Source organism: Myiozetetes cayanensis, unplaced genomic scaffold (genome assembly GCF_022539395.1).
Source record: "Myiozetetes cayanensis isolate MyiCay16 unplaced genomic scaffold, myiCay2020 scf22, whole genome shotgun sequence".
NCBI classification, from domain to species: Eukaryota; Metazoa; Chordata; class Aves; order Passeriformes; family Tyrannidae; genus Myiozetetes; species Myiozetetes cayanensis.
The window spans coordinates 7,395,234-7,412,687 of NW_026087434.1; the positions used below are offsets into that span (position 1 = coordinate 7,395,234).

The 17,454-nt window shown below is 49.9% G+C and overlaps 2 protein-coding genes across 3 annotated transcripts; one reads left to right on the forward strand and one right to left on the reverse strand.

Moving 5' to 3' along the window:
• Positions 1–900: 900 nt before the first annotated feature.
• On the reverse strand, positions 901–15,002 carry JMJD6 (jumonji domain containing 6, arginine demethylase and lysine hydroxylase). Of its 2 annotated transcripts, XR_007629329.1 has the most exons (8): positions 14,739–15,002; positions 13,666–14,054; positions 10,563–10,849; positions 9,122–9,257; positions 8,866–9,004; positions 8,172–8,299; positions 4,868–6,580; positions 901–4,194 (listed from the first exon to the last, which is right to left on the reverse strand). XR_007629329.1 is itself a non-coding variant. In XM_050319234.1 (7 exons), exons 1-7 carry the CDS (start codon positions 14,865–14,867, stop codon positions 6,544–6,546), a joined length of 1,245 nt encoding a protein of 414 aa, XP_050175191.1. In that variant the 5' UTR covers positions 14,868–15,002; the 3' UTR covers positions 901–6,543. The 2 variants fall into 2 exon arrangements, 1 of the variants encoding a protein (XP_050175191.1); XM_050319234.1 differs by having other exon boundaries at positions 901–6,580.
• A 422-nt stretch (positions 15,003–15,424) lies between these two features.
• METTL23 (methyltransferase like 23) lies at positions 15,425–17,261 on the forward strand. The gene is made up of 5 exons (XM_050319247.1): positions 15,425–15,540; positions 15,794–15,898; positions 15,975–16,212; positions 16,531–16,615; positions 16,938–17,261. The coding sequence occupies exons 1-5, from the start codon at positions 15,463–15,465 to the stop codon at positions 17,137–17,139; spliced, it is 708 nt and encodes a 235-aa protein (XP_050175204.1). The 5' UTR covers positions 15,425–15,462; the 3' UTR covers positions 17,140–17,261.
• The last annotated feature ends 193 nt before the right edge of the window (positions 17,262–17,454 follow it).

Below are 17,454 nucleotides of genomic sequence, written 5' to 3' on the forward strand. Positions count from 1 at the left end.
TCTTTGAGGTGTTTCATTCTACAGTGTATTGCTATAAATATTTCAAAAGCCTCCAGGCTGCTGTCCCACACTCTGTTCCAGCTGATTTACCTGCAGTTACTGGTTTCAACAAATCTCACTGACAAAATCTATACAAGATTTTCCACTTTCCCAATCCTTGTTCCAGCTCACGGCCAGATTTGTTGAGGCAGCTTTGGCACACAAGGAGCACCCTTGGAGACGGCTCTGCCCGAACCCCCAGGGATGGGCAGGGGGTCAGTCAGCTCTGCTTGGAGTCCTGCCCTTCCAGAGCCTCTCTGCACTGTGTGGCTTATCTAGAATCATGGAATGGTTTGGGTTGAGAGGGACCTTAGGGACACCTTCCACTAGCCCAGGTTGCTCCAAGCCCCATCCAGCCTGGCCATGGACACTTCCAGGGATGGGGCAGCCACAGCTTCTCTGGGCAGCGTGTGCCAAGGCCTCACCACCTTTACAGGAAGAATTTTTTCCTAATATCCAATCTAACCCTGCCCTCTGTCAGTTTGAAGCCATTCCCACTTGTCCTGTCACTCCAGGCCCTTGTAAAAACCTTCTCTCCATCTTTCTCGTAGCTCCCTTCAGGTACTGGAAGGCTGCACTTAGGTCACCCTGGAGCTTCTCTTCTCCAGGTTGAACAATCCCAGTTCTCTCAGCCTTTGCTCATGGAAGTGCTCCATCCCTCTGACCGACTTGGTGGCCCTCCAAAATCAGCACACAACACCTGGAACGTGAATCCTCCTCTCCCCAGTGTGAGGTGGCACCAGAAACACAACCCAAAAGCATCTTGTAATACAGACCAGGGAGGGCAGGGCAGGGGCAAAGGGCAGATGGTACAGTCTGGTAACTTTCATGATATGAAAAGAAGTAACCAGTTTGACAGGATAATGCAAAATAATTGATTTTATTTAAAATAAAAAGCAAAACCACAATCATCAGAACAAGACAAGTATCCCAGCTCTGCTGGATGGGTGATAAAAGCTGCTAAAGGGCAGTGGCAGGGCTTGGAGCTGACAGTGGGACTGTCACATGAATGGGTAACACTTTCCTTCCTCCCCTTTGCAAGGGGGATGCCAAAAGGCTCCCGGTACAATGAGCCCACACAGGCATTTCAGACTGGACTCAGCCAACAGTCTTGCTTCCCACCCCACGATGGCTGGGGATTCAGGGAAGAGAAGGGTCGGGGTTCATTATGAAAGAGGTTGCTGTCTTTCTTCTAAGCACTTGGAGAGGTTTAATGTAACTGAGAAGACAAAGTGGAGCCAGTGCACGTGAGCTGGAAAGGAGAGGAAGGTCTGCCAGCACTTCCTCAGTGTCACCTGCTCCCACAGCACTTGTGCAGGAACAGCTGCCGGGACTGGGGCCTCCCGTTCACATCTGTGGGTCTGACGGAGTGTGTGGCTGTTTCCCCCTGAACTGGCACAGCCTGTGTTGGTCACCAGACCCAAAAGCACGGCCAGAGCTCCCAAATCCCTCCATCTATCTTTCCCAGAGCAGGCAGGACAAAGGTCAGTCCAAACCCAGCCCAAGGCTCCCAGCCCTTCCCCAGGGGACAGGGCAGCCCCCAGAGCCCCGGGGGCTGAGGCAGAGCTGCTTTGGGGCTCAAGGAAACGAGGGGCCCACGGGGTCTGGGTGCTGGACCAGCTGCATCCAGGGCTCTACAGGACACAAAAGCAGAGGGGTTGGAACAAGAGACATAGATGCCCCGAGAAGCACAAGCCTGGAGAAGTGAGAGCACAAACCCCACTGTCCCCAGTCAGCCTCCCACAAGCACGGAGCTAGGCACAAAGGGAGCACAGTTTTTAACTTGGTTCCAGCCTGGAATGAGGGCCTGGGAAGCACCAGCTCACCCCCTTCCTGTAAGGCCAGCGAGGCTGACTCCCTGATGAGAGAGAATTTCATCTAGTCCTATTTAAAACCAAATCCTGCTCTAGCAGGACCTGCTGTTTAGAGCAGGCCACGAAACAGCAACAGTTCAACCCTGGTGAAAACAAAAAGCCTTGTTCTGCTACAGTTAATGTACCACCCAGCAATTCTGGAAGGGCCACCACAGAACACCACATGGCCAAGAGGGCTGAACAACATCCCCAGTGTTTTCTGCTACAAAGAGCTACCACGAGGCTCGGAAGTCTCAGGTTGCTCGGGATGAATGGAACACTTTTTGTGGGTGGATAACTTCAAAGCATCTCACACAGTAATTACAGTTCAGCCTCACAACACCCCTGTGAGGTAGGGATTTTCCTCACTGCTCAAACAAAGACAGAATCTCACCATCCTGGCTGAGGCAAAGGCCGTAAGTGGAAGAACCGGAGATCCCAGAGCGCTGATTCCCAGGTAGCCTGAACAAATACTGTTTCACAGTAGGAAGTGCCCTGTGGAGCACTCAGGAGAGTGGTGCTGGTATCACAATGCCTTGCAGTCCATTGCAAATGCTGCTTTTCTGTGAGGGGTGTCAGACCAACACAGGCTTCATCTGAAATTGTGTTGTTTCACACCATGGAAGAGTTGACAGGCATGGAAGAATGCTCTGCACTCTCATCTTTCCCACAGTGCTTCCAGAGGCAGAAGTGTGGCTTTCCCGGCACGGGGCTCAGGTGTTCACACACATGTAACATTTTAAGACTGCAAAACTGAATCACACATGCCAAAAGCAACTGCATCTCACTGAGGTGCTGCCCAGCCACCACAGCGGGCAGGGGACAGCTCTCCAAGGACTCCCCTCACCGTGGCAGAGCTGATCCTGGTGAGCCTTTGCCTCTCCAGTCCCCACATTCTTCCAAAAGGCAGCAGCTGCAGGCCTGCTCTGAGAAGACACACACGGATTGTGCAGGCTCCCAGGCTGTTCTGCCTTGGCCAGAAATGCCAGGAGTTTGAGAGGTTGTTTGTTTGTTTTAAATGAAGCAATTCTGTGGAACAATCTGCAGCGTCTACAGAGCAGTGCTTGCTTATTCCTGGTCATCACAAAAAATTTGGGAATCTGGACAGCTCAAGTGCACCAAAAAAAGTTCCCTCTCACCATTTCCTTGCCACCACGCTGGTCCTACACAAACTGACTGGCACAGAAGAGTCAGAACCAGAGATCCTGACAACACGTTTAGGATTCCCTTGTACAACGGGATACAGCCTGGTCTCCAAGAAGGAGGGAGTGTTTAAATAGGAAAAGACAAGGCTAAAAAAAGATCAGAAAACCCAGACAAGCATTGCTCCAAGTTCCATCAGACCCAACATGTGTAAGAAAGTCACAGCTGAGGCTGCCAATCTGCTCTTTAATCAGTGCCTGGGCATTATTACACGTCTACAACACACACAGCACTTCTGCTGTTAAGTTTCCTCTCCCAGTAAAGTGAGATCCTATAACCACCTCCTAGGGCTCAGGAGAGCACCCCTGGAAGAGCACCCAACTCAGACAGCTTCTGCCTGTGCTGTTCACATTTCCTTGCAGCACATCTGCTAAAAAACCAAACCACCAGCTCCAGCAGATCCCGTGGGGACAGGAGCTTTACCAGGCATAATACAAATGCACCTACACAGACTGAAGCAACACTGCATTTTCAAAAAGCATAAAACAGCAATACATCCCCCTCCCAGCCCTTTAAAATCAGCACTGCAAGTTTCAGAACTGTCTGAACCCACAACCCCAAAGAAAAGCCATTCAGGGGTGTGAACTGCCCACGGCCCCAGAACTGCTTGGTATTTAAAGCCCAGCAACTGCTGTGATCAGTAAGAGCCAGATTTTGGCAGCAGTTGCCTTGTGCTAAATATTACATCTGCACCTGAAGGATGGTAATTACTAGCAAATGCTGACTTTTCCCCCCCAGTTTCTGTTGTGCAAGAAACTCCAGGATTCTCCTGCTCCCTCGAGTTTCCTGTCACAAGGTGCTAGTGCAGCTTTGTTACCTGTCATAACAACAGACACAGAGCAAAAGTAAATGGACTGGTGCTGGTTAAGGTGTTGCACCTCAGGTGTGTGCATGGAGCACGTAGATGAAGACCACAAAAGATGCTTCTGGTTGATGGTTACCTCACAAAAGATGCTTCAGGGCTTGGAGCATTCACACCACCTTCCCGTCCTTGGCTGAACAGGGATCTTCTCTTGGAAGTAACATGAGAAAGGAAGGTGTGTGCCCAGTGGAAGCAAGGTCAGGTGACATGGGAAGAATGCAGAGATGCTGCTTGTCACTGTAGGGAGAAAATTCATGTGGCCAAAGCTCAACTGGGTTTGAAGCTGCCAGAAATGTGGGGGACAATAAGAAGTTTTATCAAATACATTAATGGCAAAAGGCAGAGTAGAAACAAAAGCAGCCCGTTCCAGGATGGGGATGGGCCCCTCCCAAACAGGGACACGGACAAGGCAGAGATGTTTTAACACTTTCTTTGCCTCTGTCTTCAACATGGATGATGGACCAAGGGGGTCTCAATGCCCTGAGCTGGAGGACCATGTGAGAATGATCAACTCCCAGCTGACCCTGAAATTGTGTGGGATCTGCTGTTCCATCTGGATCCCTACAGATCTATGGGGCCTGATTGGATTCATCCCAGAATCCTCAAGGAGCTGCTGATGTCATCACAAAACCTTTCTCAATTTTTGAGCAGCCTTTGGAATCTGGAGAAGTCCCAGCTGACTGGAAGCTGGTGAATGTTGTCCCGATTTTCTAGAAGGGCAATAAGATGGACCCCAGAAACTACAGGTCTGTCAGTCTCACTTCAGTGCCTGGTAAAGTTATAGAGTAGATTATTCTGGGAAGTATTGAAAAACACCTGAAAGACAATACAGTCACTGGTCACAGCCAGCAGGGCTTCAGGAAAGTCCTGTTTGTTGACCCTGATTTCTTTGTACGACAGGGTAACCCACCTGGCTGATCAAGGGAAGCCAGTAGATGGAATCTTTTTGGACTTCAGCAAAGCTTTTGGTACCGTCTCTCCCAAGATCCTGCTGGACAAACTGTCCATCCCACAGCTGGATAACTGTGTTACAGCATGGGGGAGCAATTGGCTCACCGGTTGGGCACAGAGGGTGACAGTGACTGGGGTGACATCAGGCTGGCATCAGTCACTACTGGGGTTCCACAGGGGTCCATCCTCAGCCCGGTGTTCTTCAGCATCGTCATTAATGACCTGGACACAGGGCTCAAAGAATACTGAGCAAGTTTGCTGATGACACCAGACCTCGACAAACTGGAGGGCTGGGCAATCGCCAACCGTGTGGAGTCCAACAAGGGGAAGTGTCGGATTCTGCACCTGGGATGGGGCAACCCTGACTGTGTGTACAGACTGGGGAATGAGAGGCTGGAAAGCAGTGCAGGGAAAGGGCCCTGGGAGTCCTGGTGGGGGGCCAGTTGGCCATGAGTCAGCAGTGCCCTGGCAGCCAGGAGGGCCAACCCTGTCCTGGGGGCATCAGGGAGGGGATTGTCCCACTCTGCTCTGCCCTGGGGCGGCCTCACCTGCAAGACTGGGGCTGTTTGGGGGGACACAATATAAAAAAGACATTAAGCTGTTAGAGAGCATCCAAAGGAGAGCCATGAGGATGGTGAAGGGACTGGAGGAGAAGCCTTTTGAGGAGCAGCTGAGGTCACTTGGTTTGTTCAGCCTGGAGGAGACTGAGGTTCTTCAGCGCTGGAGTCTTCAACATCCTCCTGAGGGGCAGCAGAGGGGCAGGCACCGATCTCTTCACTCTTGTGACCAGTGACAGGATTCGAGGAAACGGCTGGAGCTGAGTCAGGGGAGGCTTAGGCTGGATATCATAACCAGGTTTTTCACCCAGAGGGTGGCTGAGCACTGGAACAGGCTCCCCAGGGCAGTGGTCACAGCACCAAGCCTATCTGTGTTCAAGAAGCATTTGGACAACACTCTCAGGCACACGGTGTGACTCTTGGGGTGTCCTGCGCCAGGCCAGGAGTTGGACTCGATCCTGATGGGTCCCTTCCAACTCAGCGTATTTTGTGGTTTTATGAGACCCACAGTTGGAAGCACCAGCCCCGACAGCAATGTTCTCCTGCAGTAGGATAAGATCCAAAGACCCATTTTCCACAGCTCAGTTCTTGCAGAATCTAATTCCTTTCTCCTTCTTCCCAGAATTCCGGTGCCAGATCCGCCGGACAGTCCCATTAGGCCAACAGGGCTGGTGTTCCTTTCCTCAAGTGTACAGGAAAACATGTAAACATATGACAGTGTCAAAGCAAGGCAGGCTTTTATTTACCTGCTGGTTTTAAAAAGAGTTCTTTAAAAACTGACCGTTGTCTTCCTTGCCAGTTAGGTGACCCATTAAATACTCGGCGTGTCCTCACCCACAGCTGGGTTATAGTGCACTCACCCGGGGGCAGGGGGGACAAAGCATTGCACGAGGACGTGGTGGGGCATTCCCCTACAAGCTACTCAGGAGCCAACCTTGGACAGCACATAACGAAGACAGATGTCTGGATCGAGGAAGAGTGACAAAAAAAACGTAAGGACTGTGAGAAACAGAAGCAGGAGGGGGTAGAACAGAGCTGGCTGGCTGCTAACGGAGCTTCGATCGGGTGGTGTTATCTCTCAGGGGTAGCTGCGGCCTCCACAAGATTCCCTAATCCTGTCAAAAAAAGGTACAACTGCCTTTGAGCATTCCCCTCATGTCAGGGCACGAGATCGCAGCATGCAGATTAATTTCAGGCTTATTTCTTCCTCCAGAATTGTACAAGCAGGGTAAGGTTTCACGTTTGGAAGCGTTTCTATCAACTAATCCATCACACAGCTGGAGCAGAACGCCCACCCACCCTCACAAACAACACACAACAGTGAAAACCCAGAAAGCAAATGTTCTAGACAAGGTGCTAATTTTTAATATTTAAGGTATTCAGTTTAAAATTTGAACTGCAAACAATTTAAAAATGCACAGGGTTTTCAGAAGAACAGATCTGCATTTTTACAGGTTTTTTTCTAAACCCGGGTCTGCAGTAGGGTTTGTTCTCTCTTGCTGCTTATTCCCTGCCTGGAGTCACACTGGCTGCTGAAATGGGATTTGACAATGTCGTAACAAACAAATTGTGAAAACCTCCAGGGCAAAAAAAGCAGTCAGTACAGTTCTCCCCAATGTTTAATGATGGTCTGTACTTGTAATTCAATTGTATTCAGTTATGAGCAACTCCTGAAAACCAGAGAGCAGCACGGGAGCACACAGCACTTCAGGCAGTGCCCTACACTGGGAATTCAGGCATAATGCTGGGAATGTGGAATTCCTCAGGTAAATTACTGCTGCACACCAGCTTTAGCAGGCCACACAGTAAGTCACCACAGCACTTGCATCCATGCCAAACCTGCAGCATCCAACAGCTCAGGAACTAGCCAGCACCCTACTGCAGGCAGGCAGCCAGTCCAGCAACCAAGCCACAAGGAATTTGATTAAGAATTTTGGCAAGCCTTGGCTACACGAGAAAAATGCTTCATTCAGCAGAGAATGTCTAAATTCCTCCCTGAAGCATAGCCTCAGATTCCCAGTGTCCCACTGTTTCTTAACCTGGCAAGTCCAGAGAACTGCCTTCCTGAGCAACTTTACCCTTAAGCATATCTATTCTTGGTTCTGCAGTATTAATGTTCCCTCCTTGCAAACTGACTGAAACTTGCTTGTTATTTATTTATTTATTTGAAATATAAACACAGACATTTGGAATTTTAGATGAGTTTTGCCTTTAACAGATAAAACAGTGGATCAAATTGAAATAATCAAGGCAACAATATGAAAAACCGTACAACTACTTGAAGGTTTTCTGTTTGAACAAGGCACGGAAACCTGAGTCGTGCCTGACCATTCCTCATCTTGAACTGTTCACTATTCATTTGTGCTCTCTGAAGAACACAGTTAAAACGTTCCAACTCTCAGACCATTAAACAAGAATAAAATCAAATCCTTACCCTCTATTAAAACAGACAACTAAAAAGAAGTAAACTGTTTATTAAATAAAACCCCCAGTTTTAAAAAATATCAAGAATATTAAGTTTTCCATTTGGAGCAATTAAAATAACTCGTGGAGGGAATATATCACCACTGGCCAACTGCTTTATGTCCTGTAAGGAATCCCTTGCTCCCCATCCCTCTGTCCTGAGGAATCAACTATCTGAAGTCTGCCAGCTCTGCCTCGCATTGTCCTGTGCTTGTTTAAAAACAACAGATGCCATCGGGTCACCTGGAGGAGCTGCGCTCTTTGCTCACGCAGTCGTCCTGGGAGGTCGTGTCCCCGTTCCCCATCATGCCGCACGTCCTCCGCTTTTTCCTCCGGTGCATCATCCCCTCTGTCTCGGAGCCAGAGTCACACTGAAGAGTGGAAAGATGAAACCAGAATTCAGAGGAGCCTCGTGAGCTGTTTGTGCTGTGGAATTCACCCCCAGAGCTGCCTCGGCAACCTCGAATAACCCAGGTTCAAAGAACGTGCTATTTGAGGTTGGACAAGACAATGTGAATGTGTTCCTTTTGGATCCTTGAAGGATCTCGTCTTCCAAGAGCAGACTCAGTGGCTCCTGATGGATTTAGGTGCCTAGAAGAGTCCCCTGTCATAACTGATCTGTTTTGGATCTTGTTCCTCCTCCCCATTTTTAGAACATTTATTTTGCAGCCGTTTTTTACACTTAGCTAAATGAGTGACAGATTCATATATAATACAGACACAGATCAAACAAACCAAATCCATTTAGCAATGCAGAGAGGCTTCAGCAAACAGAACCTGCTAAGACCACAGGCTCCTCCACCATGTAGATTTGCTTAGCTGCTTTCCATTATTTTTTCCATAAGACAGGAAAATTAGGATTAGGACACATGATCAGTTATGGAAAAAGCAATATAATTTCAGAATATGGATCACTTACTGCAGTAAAAAGCATTACCTCTGAATCAGAGTCCGAGGAGCTGGAACTTGAGGAACTGGAAGAATCGCTCGAACTGTCGGAAGCAATACCAGTGGATTCCTGCAGGTCAACTGAATCAGCCAAGGCTGCCAAGTCAGGATGTTCCTGCTTCAGGATCCTAAACACAGTTCACATTTCATGGTTAGCCTTCGAACTGTAACACTGAGTGTAAATGGGTATTTTTAGGTTTTGTTTTAACCAGAGAACATGAAAGGAAAGCCACTAAACCTCTCACCTGTACCATTTCCGTGACAGTTTGGGTCTCCCTCTCACTGTCTTGTGCCACACCACGGGGAAGTTGGTACAGCTGGCAAAGTTTTGTGTGATGGCAATAGTCGTGTCAAGGTTGAGAACGACGTGCCACCAGCCACCTAAAACACAACACCAATGACCACTGCTGGCTACGTGGCAGACAGCAAGTTCAACAACACTTTTCCCGTAGTGCAGGTGGAAACTGGACATCATTTCCCCCCACAAAGGCGAGTTTGCCACCACGTCATCCTTCCCCAGGCTAATTTCAGCTCTCACTCCAGTGCTTGACAGGTTTTGTTGCAGAAGGCTGCTCCACACTCTGACCAAATTACCCAGCTCACAAAAAGACCTGACTTGACAGCAACACACTGGGTACTGATGGTTTATTTAACAGCAGGAGCCGTTGTAACCCAGACAGCACAGAGGCCCTTTCTGTCCAGCTGGAGAGCACTTTCCACACTGATTTTGTAAGGTTCTTATGACTACAGACTAACCTTTCATTTAAAAATAGATGCAAAATCGTTTCCCCACACAGGATAAAAATAGACAGTGAAGTTCTTACAACCCACTTATAACCTCATAAAAGACTAAGGCAACAGTTTAATGGAACCCGACAGCTACAAACTCTTAACAGAAGGTACACTGAGGAGTCACTAATAAGTGCCAAGACAATCACAAGGCACTCTTCACACATGAAGTCAGCTGCATGTTAGAGACAAGCAGTGTGGACACAAGCTATGGGCTGTGCTGCACTAAAATGATGCAAGACTCAGAGGTCAGAATTTGGCACTGAACTCACATCTTCATCCACCAGCACCTCACCCCCCAGTTACAACGGGCACACAGTGTGCAGCCACTCAAAGAGAAGGGCATCTTTAGCAGAGCTTTCTTTAGCTTTTGATTTCAAATGCAAGATGAAACATAACCACAGAGAGGTGGGTGGAAGGTGTCAGTGCCTTTAAGTAGTTCATTCCCCACAGCTAAGAAAAATTCATATGCAGTCAAGCTAACCAGGCTACAAAATTCAGTCATGTATGAATTCAAACATTTTTGTCTAACAGTTATTAGTACTCAAATACCTCTATTTTATGCCCAGACAGTTTCCTGTTACTGCAATTTAGTCCAGGATCACATTCTTGTGATGCTGCCACTCAAGTCCCACTTGTTTTGTCATCATCTGGTACAGACGACAAAAGGCCACAATACAGGCCATAAATGTTTTGGGAAACCCAGAAAATAACTGCATAGTCTCAAAACAAGTATTGCACTATGTATCCCTTTTAACAGAGCTCAAGAGAGTTTACTTGTAAGAGATGGGCTGTGTAAGAAAGCTGAAGTACTCTCTTCACCTCTATAACATATAAAGATATTAAAAATATGGTTTTTCTCTCCCAGATTTCCCTGCTGGAGAGATTTGAACGTACCTGGCACAAAGACTGTCTCGCCTGGTTTCTGTAAGACTTCCAGGGGTTTGAATTCGGGGGGCCAGGTGGGAAGCTGTGTCCGAGGATAGATGACGTTGAACCAAGTGATTGCCTCATCCTGCTGGTTCCCTCCCTCTTCTCGAGTCACTTTGATCAGCTCTCTGGGAGTGCTGGTTGGGAACAGGCACCAACGCTTATGTCCCTGCACTAAGGCATTCCACGCACTTGTTCCCAAGGGATCGATGTGAATTCCTGTTCCAGATCGAGGTGGGCCCATCACAAACCATCTGCATGGGAATGAAAAAAAAAAAGTCCTTTAGTCACAGAGCAAGCAAGTGGGTCCCTTCCTTCACATTAGACAGAGAGTTTCATTGCATATTCAGTTAGAAATCAAAAGTACTTACAATTCTTTCTTTTACATTGCTGATTTTGTTAGATTCACACTACAGCAAAAACATACCATGGGAGTTTAACCTAAAAACCAACCTGAATGACTGCAGGATAAGAAAGCGAAGATAACTTTTCATATTTCATATCTGTATTTTGTTTAGGGCAGTTCTTCAGTAAAATATATAGTGATTTCAAGGTTTATGAATGCTGTTAGGTCACAACAGCCTGTGTTAGGATCTAGGCAGGGGGATTCTCCCACAGTTTTCTAAAATTTGCTGCTCAAGCAGATCCAGAACTGCAGAACAATGAGGAACAGACAAAAGGCAACACAAGGAACAGAACAAGTTACGCAACCCTGGCCTCTTTCTGCGCCTTCTGCTCACAACAGGCTTTTCATTCCAACATTTAACTACATGGAGCTTGTTCTCCAGTGACCATTCAGGCTTTGAGGTGTATATTCCCATTCCCCACTTTTAAGGTTTATTTCTCCCAACAGAGAACTTTATCTACTCTACGAGTTCAACTGCAGCAGCACCTTCAACTGCTCATTTCCCCTTAATGGAGCAGTAGGATCTACTCCAGAAAAAGCAGTGTGAGATGACTTAACACCAGGCAACAGCACAAAAAAATGCTTGATTGGCAGCAGGGAGCACAGAAATTAGAGCAACAGGAGCCCTCCATGGTGTGGCTGACAGGCAGGTGATGCCCAGCAACAGGAGTGCAGAGGTTCAGAAAATACTGGAATTCAAGTATCATTTGCCAGTACCAATTGTAGGACTGTAAGTTTGACTATCAAGCTGCTTTCTTCCTTCTTCACAATGCAGCTGTAAATGAGCAGGTGTTCATAATTTCTATTGTCAGTTCACTCTTGAGATTCATATTAGCCTTGGAAAGCTGGTTAAATCACAAGCAGAACAGTCAAGGCTTTCACTAAGAAGACAGAAGACATTAAACTCATGGAGATCTGACTGGCACAGATGCACTGTTCAATACCATTTTTCTGACAATAATCTGAATCTATACATGCAGGTTTTAAAACCCTTATTTAGCAACACTGTCATTTACCAGCATCTTCCTCCAGGCAATTAACTTACAAAGAACAAAACCCAATTTGCCACAGGACATCAAGTTTACCGTTAAAAACTTCTCGACTCCTAAATTCAATCCGAAAGCAAACCCCAGCGCCCCTCCCCAAACTAAAAGAGCTGCTTCAGCAAATGGCTTCCAAAAATTACTGTCTTTATCTTAGAGAGGAACAACCTCCCAAAAAATATGCTCCAAACAGCACCAATTCTTTCTTTAAGGTCTACACACTGTCACACACCTCTCGATCCAGAGGCCAACCTGTACAGGTCATATCCTCATAATTTGATTTGGACCATTTCCTGTCAGATTTTCAATTATGCTCTGAAAGTCCTGGACACTCTTCATCCTTTTCTGTACCCAGATGAACCCTCTAATTCCAGGAGGCATCAGTGAGCTCTCGTGCACCACTCATCTATCAAAAAAAAACTTTAACAGCCTGAAACAAACCCACATTTTCCTGAACAAAGTACAAGAAATGTGAACACCAAGATCACAGAGAGGCTCAGCATGTGCCTGTAGGTGGGGACGGTGTGGGGGAGAGAGACACCAATATAAGTGAGTCACAACCAGATAACCTTGTTTACCTGTAACTTGGATAAACGATTCCCAGTTCTGTAAGTGTGTTCAGCTTCTACTACAGACTACACCTGCTGTGCTTTTGTGTTCAATCACAGCTGTGTGTTCTTAGAAGAGCACTATGAAAAGCATCTGCTACAACACTGTAAAAACACCCACTTCAGTGATCTTAAATGGAAATAAGTTCCTGCTTCACTCCTGCAAAAGCACAACTGGACTATAGACGTGTGATAGAGTGCAGAAGGAAGTATCTTTATTCATGACTTGTTCTATTTCATTTAAATAAACCACATCACAGCCTCGTGTCACTCAGAGGGCAGAAGGCATTGTCTGACAATTATACTGTCGCTGTAAAGACTTTAATTACTTGGGAGGGTTCAGCTCATGCTCATACTGCTATGAACTGTTGCATTAACATAGAGAGAAATGGCTTTTATATCTAACAGCCAAAATACAAGGTTGTTGCATTTGAATTCATGAATGAAGAATCCTTTCAATCCTTTTCCAATCTGAAGAAGAAACAAGAGTTGAAATGACGGCATAGATGTAAAATATCGTTCTCTCTCAAAATCATCTGAAGGAGAGCTAAGAACTAGTTCCCACACTAGATCCTAATCTAGCTTAAGATCTTTACCTTAAAAGGACTGACTCATAATTAAACAAAATTCCACATTGTACATAAGCCACTGGTGCAAAACCCAGGAGCCCCTCCAGAGGTGCTTAAAATTTGAGAGCCAGAAGGCACACAGAGCAAGAAATCAATCTTTGTATCTCTCAGTAACTATGCAAATTTTAAAATATCTAAGAACTTATGTAAACTGACTTAACAGGAAGAGAAAAAAAAAGGAAAAACACAATAAACCTGTAGCAGCTCTGGTGGAAGGAGAATTTGTTACACACAAATCTCTCCCTCTGGATTACAGAGATACACTCATTTTAAGAGACAACATAAAGCTGTTTTGATTTGTTTGTTTGTTTTTTAACGTGAGACAATCACAGCTATTTGGGAATAGCCAATGAGGTGAGAAATACCCCTTTTGTCTTGCTGTACCTGTAAGGTGGCCGCCGTTTCTCCCCTGCATACTGAAAGAGATCATCCGTGAAGAATTTGGGTACTTTGTAGTCCTCCAGGAGTTTCCTGCGCTTGGGGTGCTCCCCGTAACTGCTGTCAAAGATGTACAGGGGGCTGTCATCACGTGTGGTTTCCATGTACTCTATGTAGTACTTCATCTTCATCTTCACAGAGTAACCGTCATTGTCCTCCCCACACTTGAACTTCTGGTTCCTGTACTTGCGTTTCAGCCGCTCCAGCGTCCACTTCTCCTGGGCAGACCAGCCCACCTGGGCGTTCAGCAGCACCACGGGCTTGTAAGGCTTCTCATAGCGCTCGACGAACTCCTCCACCGTCAGCTGGAGCGCATCTGCCCTCTCCACGTTATCCTGGGAGACCAGGGAGGGAAGCAGCACAGATATGAGGACAGGCTGACGTCCTAGGACCGAGCTTCCCAGTGGGGGAGCCTCACACACCGCCAAGGGACGGAGCTGCCTGCGTGTTATTTTAAGCTCCCCGAGGCTGCAGCCCTGCTCCTCCTGGCCCGTTCCCCGCACGCAGCAGTGACACGGGCAGCCCCAAGCCTTTGGCTCTGCTCCCCACCGAGGCCGCGCCGCCCTCTCGGCTGACACATCCCCTGCCGCATTCCACCCCCTGGGGACACCCGGGAGGGCTCCCGGGAATTACACGGGTGCCGGCACCAACCCGGCGGGCTCGCACCGCCCCGCACCCCTCGCCACGTGGAGGGAGGGAAAAACGTGGGTGCTGCTCGTCCTCCCCCTGCCCGCCCCTCTCCCTCCCAGCCGAGAGCCCGCCAGCGCTGGAGCAACCCCGGCCTCGGGAAAGGGCCCTCCCCTTCAGGCATCCCCCATCCCTTCATCACCCCTTCCCCTCTGACCCTCGATCCTCTCAGGCCACCCCAGTCCCCCTCAGGAGGGTCCTTTCCCCTTCCCGTTCCCTCAGGACCTCCCTATCCCCTCAGCACTCCCTCCCTTCCCCTCAGGACCCCCCCAGTCCTACCCCATTCCCCATTCTCCCCCATCCCACTCCCCCCGCTCTCCCTCCCCTCAGACCTTGCAGGCGGCGGGGTTCAGGGGGAAGGTCTCGCAGTAGTTGTGGCGAGTCCAGTCCAGCGAGTCCTTCAGCTCCGGGCGGGCGCTGCGCTTCGCCTCGCGGATCCGCTTCTTGCTCTTGTGGTTCATGACGGCGGCGGTGCTGGGGGCCGTCACCGCCCGCCGTCACCTTCCCCGGATCCCGATCCGGATCCCGGTCCCGGTCCCGGTCCCAGCCCCGCTCCGGCCGCACCTTCCAGAAATTTCACCCGGTGCCGCCGCTGTGGCCGCGGCCCCGCCCCCGCCGCGCCCCCATTGGCTGGTTGTGCCGCGGTTTCCGCCACGCCCCGGCGCTGATTGGCCGGGGCCGGGGAAGCGGCGCCCCCGCGCCGCCATGTTGAGGAAGGGCAGCGCCGAGAGAGCGCGGGCGCCCTTGGCAGCCCCGGGGATTTCCCCCCTGCCGCTCGCCATCCCTCGGCGGTCCCGCGCTCCGTGCTTGCCGCTCTGCTGACAGCAGCGAGCCGGCCGCGCGCCACCCGGCGTCCTCCGCTCTCCCGGCCCGCGGCGGTGCCGGCAGCGCCCCGGCGGGGCGGGCGAGCGGGCGCGGCCCGGTGTGACCGCGGCGCCCGGGACAGGCGCCGCCATCGGCGCCCGCGGCGGCGCTCCGCGTGACGCCACTGCGGCAGGAGGCCCCGATTGGCTGACGAGGCCCGGCGCCCACACGTAGCCGCCCGCCATTGGCTCCATGGCGGAGCCGCGGCGGCGCGCGCGCCGGTTCCGCTTCGAGGAGGGCCCGGCGGCGCTGGCCGTGCGCGTGCCCGAGGTACGGGGACCCCCGGGGCACAGCGGGGATACCGGGACACCAGGGATCCCCGGCACACCGGGGATAGCCGGACATCAGTGACCCCCAGGGCACACCGGGACTCCCGGGGCACAGCGGGGATACCGGGACACCAGGGATCCCCGGCACACCGGGGATAGCCGGACATCAGTGACCCCCAGGGCACACCAGGGACCCCCGGGGCACACCGGGGATCCCCGGCACACCGGCCCAGCACCCCGCCCATGTGTTGCAGGTGCCGGACTCGCAGTACGGGCTGTACGCGTGGCCCAGCGCCGTGGTGCTGGCGCAGTACGTGTGGGCGCAGCGGCGGAGCCTGCCCGGCAGGCGAGTGCTGGAGGTACGGCCCTGCCCGCGCCCCCGACACCCCCGCGGGTGCCCGCGGGCCCGACCCCACGGACGCGCTCTGGTTGCAGATCGGAGCCGGGGTGAGCCTGCCGGGCGTGGTGGCCGCCCGGTGCGGCGCGCAGGTGACGCTGTCGGACAGCGAGGAGCTGCCCCGCTGCCTGCAGAGCTGCCGCCGCAGCTGCCTCACGAACCGCCTGGCACATGTGCCCGTCGTCGGGCTCACCTGGGGCCGCGTGTCGCCGGAGCTGCTCTCTCTTGGTCCTGTAGACATTATTTTAGGCTCAGATGTCTTTTTTGACCCCAAAGGTATGTTAATGCTCTCTCAGGTATCTTTGGTTTGTGACAAGCTGGTGGCCAAGTAGCGCTGGGAGCCCTGTGGAGGGATCAGGTGACACTGTGCTACTGACCTTGTTATTCCAGTTCTGAGCTGTCAGAAATACAACCGAGGGGGAATAGAAAATGGAGTAATAACTGAAGTGCTTCAGGCCCCGTTTCTCAGTTCTCCCATACAGATGTATCTGCTTGTTTGGATTTTTAATTCCCATTTTACAGAACCAGGGAGATTTCTCTATACCTGGAATCCAGAGACTAACCCAGACTGCTTTCTCTCTCCAAACTGCACAGACTTTGAAGATATTTTAACTACAATTTACTTCTTGCTGGAGAAGAATCCACATGCTCAATTCTGGACTACTTATCAAGTCCGAAGGTAAAATCTTTTCCATATTTAGGACTCATACCTTAATTCCTGTCTCAGCTTTTGATGAGTGTTAACTTCTCAGAGGCACCACTGCTCTGACTCAGAAAAGCTCCTTATTGTGCATCAGGCTGCTATTAGCCCAGTAAATCCTGGGGGTATCAGGCAAAAGCAGCCAAACCTGAGAGTAAAGCAAGAAGCCTCAATTTGCTGTTGCCTAGAAAACCCTTACAAACCCATCTGTGCTGTACTGCAGTTTGGTGACAGCCTGTTAGATACTGCAGCAGTTGTAACCTTGGGTTACGTTTTCACACGCTGTCTGTCCTCCCCTCAGTGCTGACTGGTCTATTGAGGCTCTGCTCTGCAAATGGAACCTGAGGAGCACCCACGTTCCCCTGCACTCCTTCGGTGCAGACAAGGAGCACTTGGCCAGCTCGTCTCTCCCAGGAAGGCACACAATCGAAATGATGATCATCTCACTGGCACAGTCAGAGGGCACTTCAGTTTATTCCACTTTAGGTTCCAGTACAAGGTGATACTCAGCTGTTCTGATCTGCAGAAAACAGTCCTGTTTACAGCAAACCTCGTGTATATTTCTGGGGAACAGTTAATTTTTAAAACATGCATTGTAAAAATAAAGCTGTTTGGTTTTTTTCCAGCTATGGCTTATGAGAAATTTTTGCTCCTCCCCAAAGCCCATGAAATAGTTCAGAGACTCAATTCCATCATGTCAAGCCACTACAACAACACAGCTTAACCTGGAAATCCATAAGATCCGACCTAAATCCCCAACTTCAGCAATGGAAAGGTAACTGCACATAAAAACACAGCCCCGTAAGATCAGTTTCCCA